At 43.6% G+C, this 5000-nt stretch overlaps 1 protein-coding gene across 2 annotated transcripts in view; it reads left to right on the forward strand.

The window, feature by feature from the left end:
- The window catches only part of si:ch211-195b15.8 (dual specificity protein phosphatase 8), a 17200-nt gene extending 16582 nt beyond the window's left edge, over positions 1-618 (forward strand). For both annotated transcript variants that reach the window (XM_041778599.1, XM_041778598.1), the window contains exon 5: positions 1-618. This exon is cut by the window's left edge and continues 323 nt beyond it. In XM_041778599.1, coding sequence (XP_041634533.1) covers positions 1-416 — 416 coding nt within the window. In that variant the 3' untranslated portion in view covers positions 417-618.
- The last annotated feature ends 4382 nt before the right edge of the window (positions 619-5000 follow it).

Consider the following 5000-nt stretch of genomic DNA (forward strand, 5'->3'; position numbering starts at 1 on the left):
CACTACAACTCCCAGCATCCTCTGCTTCTAAACCCGTCACACTACAACTCCCAGCATCCTCTGCTTCTCTCCAGGAGAAGCGTAAGAGCCTGACTCTGTCCCTGACTCCTCTGGGAGTCAGCCCTGACCGACCATCAGGGGGCGCCATAACCATAAACAATCAATTTAAAACACAGGACACCAAGGACTCCGCCCACAGAGATCATAGTTCCACCCACAGAGATCATAGCTCCACCCACAGGGACCATAGCTCCGCTCAAAGAGACCATGTCCCTGCCCACAGGAAGGATCCTGGTCTGTCCCCCCTCAGTCTGGGTCTCTCTAAGCTGCTAGACTGGGGGGAGCGGCTTCTGTTGGGGGGTCTGTTTGTGGCCCCGGTGAAGATGGGACAGCCTGCCCTGCCCTACAGATGTTGAGGAGGCGGGGCAGGTGTGCTCAGGACAATGGGGGCGGGGCTTTGTGTGCGTGCTTGTTTTTGCTGGTTGCTGATTATTTGTTTCAGACAGGTGTTTATTTATGAATTTTTTTATCAGAGATTAAATTACTGAAATAAAGCTGTTCATGATTATTAAAGACTTTATCAAAGTTTAAATGTGATCAATAAAGATGATATCTAAACTCTGATTGTTCGGTTCTCTGTCACTGTAATGACATCACTCTGACCTTTAATGGTAGTCAGTGATCAATACCCTCTGATGCTCTTCCGATAGAGTTAAGGATCAATGAGACTCACCAGTCAAAGCTTTATGGGAAAATGGCAAAGAGAAAGACACTGTTGAAGAAAACTCAGATTCAATCTGGACTAGAGTTCACCAGAAGGACTGTGGGAGACTCCATGGTCAAGAGGAAGAAAGGTCTTTGGTCTGATGAGACCAGAATGGAGCTTTGAGACCATCAGACAAGACGCCAAACACTGACATCACCACAAACACACCATCCCCACTGTGGAGCACGCTGGTGGCAGCATCATGCTGTGGGGATGCTTCTCAGCAGCATCGTGCTGTGGGGATGCTTCTCAGTTGCATCATGCTGTGGGAATGCTTCTCAGCCAGCCCTGGAAGGCTCGTAAAGGTAGAGGGTCAAATGAATGCAGCAAAAACTAAGAAGATCTTTTTAGAGAGGATTTATATTCCAGTCAGACAATGAGCTGAAGCATCCAGAGAAAGCTACACAGAAATGGTTGGTTATCTAGAATGATCTAGGATGGTCTAGAATGATCTAGGATGATCTAGAATGATCTTGGTTGATCTAGAATGATCAAGAATGATCAAGGACAATCTAGGTTGATCAAGGATGATATAGAATGATCTAGGATGATCTAGGATGATCGAGAATGATCTAGATTGATCGAGGATGATCTAGAAGGATCTAGAGTGATAGAGGACAAAGTAGGTTGTTTGAGGATGATCTAGAAGGATCTAGAATAATTTAGGATGATCTAGGATGATCGAGAATGATATAGAATGATCTAGGAGGATCTAGGTTGATCTAGAACGATCGAGAAGGATCTAGGAGGATCTAGGAGTCTAGAATGATCTAGGATGATTTAGAATGATTGAGGATGATCTAGGAAGATCTAGAATGATCGAGAATTATCTAGGATGATCTAAAATGATCTAGGATGATATAGGATGATCTAGGTTGATCAAGAATCGAGTCGAGTGGCCATATTTACTGACTGTCCTCTCAAAATTCAATTTAGGAGATAGCATTATCAAGTGGATCTCTCTCTTATATGGTTCCCCTTGCACGTCCATCATCACAAATGGTTGGAAATCTTCCACATTTTCAGTTGCGCGTGGCACTCGCCAGGGTTGCCCAATTTCTCCGCTCCTGTTTGCACTTGCCATTGAACCCTTAGCGGAAATGATGAGGAGCAATCCTCTGGTGGCTGGTACTACTATAGGTCGCCAAAAGCATAAATTTCCCTTTATGCAGATGACGTGTTGCTCTTTCTAAGTAATCCTGAGGTTTCAGTGATCAGAGTTGTTGAAATTATTAAAGTGTTCGGTCAGTTCTCAGGCTAAAAGATTAATTGTTCAAAGTCAGAAGCTATGCCCCTGACCCTTAATACCCCCTGGACTCCTTCAAGCGCTGCCCCTTTTCGATGGTCTCCTTCTGGGTTCACTTATCTTGGTATACATATAACTCCCACCCTCGCCGGTCTTTATAAAGCCGATTTTATACCCTTAATCCGTAAAAATAAAGAGGACCTGGCACGCTGGACTAGTCTTCCATTGTCTCTTATAGGTAGGGTAAATCTGTTTAAGATGAACGTACTTCCTCGTCTGCTTTATATGTTTCAAATGGTCCCAGTCCCTCTGACTAGAAAGTCACTCACTATCCTTTTTGTGGAGGAACAAACGGGCCAGATTGAAACTACAAAAGCTACAACTTCGTTTAGGGGAGGGGGGCTATCACTTCAGAATAGTAAATATTATCACTTGGCTTGCCTCTGCTGCTATCTCTGGGAATGGCTTAGAAATAATACCCGGTCCACATGGCTTAGTATTGAGTCAGCTCCTTTGGATCCAATTCCCCTTCGTCATATTTTGTATGTTTCTAAAAAATATGTGTTAGGTAAAGTAAGAGGCAATTACCTCCTCCAAAACACATGAAAGGTTTGGAGAATTATTAATAAAATAGGGACTCAGGGGGATTCCCTCTCTCTCCTCACTCCTATTCATTTAAATCCAGATTTTCCCCCTGGTCTGGAAGACCGCGCATTTCTCCTATGATCTGAGCAGGGTATTCATTAACACTCTAAAAGTTTGGCAGCAATTTAGATGTCACTTTAAGTTTTTATCTGTATCAATTTTGGCCCCAATATATAATAACCACCTATTTCCCCCTTCATTGTTAGACTCAACTTCCTTGCAGTGGTACAGAAAAGGTATCAAGAATTTTCAAGATTTATATGTAGCTCGACGTACAATACTGTTACACTGGAACTCTCCCAAGAGCCTGTCCTTTTCCAGATGGCTTAAGGAGGTCATGTTTTTTCTCAAATTGGAGAAAATAAGGTACACTGTTAGGGGCTCCAGGGATTAATTTTTTCATACATGGCAATCCCATTTCAATGCCATGCACCGCTTGCCTTCCAATTAATCGGAGCATTGCTAGATTAGAAAGGACAGTTAAGGTTTTATTCTGTACCTAATGGCTTCTACCCCTTCACAGTGAGGCACAGTGTTGGTGTGTGTAAGTGTGCGCGTGTGTCTATTTGGGTGTGGGTGGGTGGTTACGGGGCTTATAATGCACTATGTTGAGGTCAGTGATCATATGGTACTATTTCTGTTTGTTTTGAATTATAATTTGTCACTACAGTTAAATATATATTTTGAGCAATGTCCATTTCGGGTTATTTAGTGTGCATCTGTATGTGTATATACTATTATTTTATTTAGTCATTTATTTTTTCTCTACAATTGTACCAAATTACTTTTATTTATATTTGTACAAGGATGTTGTTGATCACTGTTGTTGTGTATATCTGGATGTCATACCCCACTGCTCTAAAAACAGGTATAAAACCAAAAAAAAAAAAAAAAAAGAATGATCTAGGATGATCGCTGTTGATCGAGGATGATGTAGGATGATTTAGGATGATCACGAATGATCTAGAATGACCGAGGAGGATCTAGGAGGATCTAGGATTATCAGGAATGATCGAGAATGATCTAAGATGATCTAGAATGATCGAGAATGTTCGAGTATGATCTTGGATGATCGAGGATGATCTAGAATGATTGAGGATGGTATAGAATGATCTAGAATGATTTAGAATGATTGAGGATGATCTAAAATGATGTAGGATGATCGAGGACGATCAAGGATGATGTGGTTCGGACATCAGTGACGTCTGCTGCAGCTCAGATCTGATCTGGATCGCAGACCCTCTGATGTTTGCTCCGTTTATGTCTGACTGAGCGGCATTTCCTGCCTATGTGACCGTGGATTTCCTGTCAGCACCCCCACCCCACCTCTGAAACCCTGAAGGAGCTGAAAATGCCAGCAGATCAGATCCCCTCAGCATTACTGCGCTCAGAGAGTAAACCTGATTTATGGAGATTTCAGTCTAAACCTGTGAAGAGGAGAGAGAACGGCAGAGGACCATCACTGTAAATCTGACACACTGACGCTGTGGATGTTAGCTAATCTAGTTTAGTCAGATACAGCACTGATGGAGCAGGATCTTCAGATCAGGATTCTGTTGTCTCAATAGATCTAGAGTTCAGATGTCTCTTTATTTCACAGTCTCTGGTTCTGGTCTAAATCACTTCCAGTCTGAACCCACCAGAGTCTCTGGTTCTGGTCTAAATCAGTTCCAGTCTGAACCCACCAGAGTCTCTGGTTCTGGTCTAAATCACTTCCAGTCTGAACCCACCAGAGTCTCTGGTTCTGGTCTAAATCACTTCCAGTCTGAACCCACCAGAGTCTCTGGTTCTGGTCTAAATCACTTCCAGTCTGAACCCACCAGAGTCTCTGGTTCTGGTCTAAATCACTTCCAGTCTGAACCCACCAGAGTCTCTGGTTCTGGTCTAAATCACTTCCAGTCTGCACCCCCCAGAGTCTCTGGTTCTGGTCTAAATCAGTTCCAGTCTGCACCCCCCAGAGTCTCTGGTTCTGGTCTAAATCAGTTCCAGTCTGAACCCATCAGAGTCTCTGGTTCTGGTTTAAATCACTTCCAGTCTGAACCCACCAGAGTCTCTGGTTCTGGTCTAAATCACTTCCAGTCTGAACCCACCAGAGTCTCTGGTTCTGGTCTAAATCACTTCCAGTCTGAACCCACCAGAGTCTCTGGTTCTGGTCTAAATCAGTTCCAGTCTGCACCCCCCAGAGTCTCTGGTTCTGGTCTAAATCACTTCCAGTCTGAACCCACCAGAGTCTCTGGTTCTGACTCTTCAGGGCCTTCACCAGTCTAAACATAGGGAACCAGCAGACCAGGACCCTGCAGCTCTATTAGAAGGTTTACAGTAATGGTCTCTGCTGTATAGATG

Source organism: Cheilinus undulatus, linkage group 21, assembly GCF_018320785.1.
Source record: "Cheilinus undulatus linkage group 21, ASM1832078v1, whole genome shotgun sequence".
NCBI classification, from domain to species: domain Eukaryota; kingdom Metazoa; phylum Chordata; class Actinopteri; order Labriformes; family Labridae; genus Cheilinus; species Cheilinus undulatus.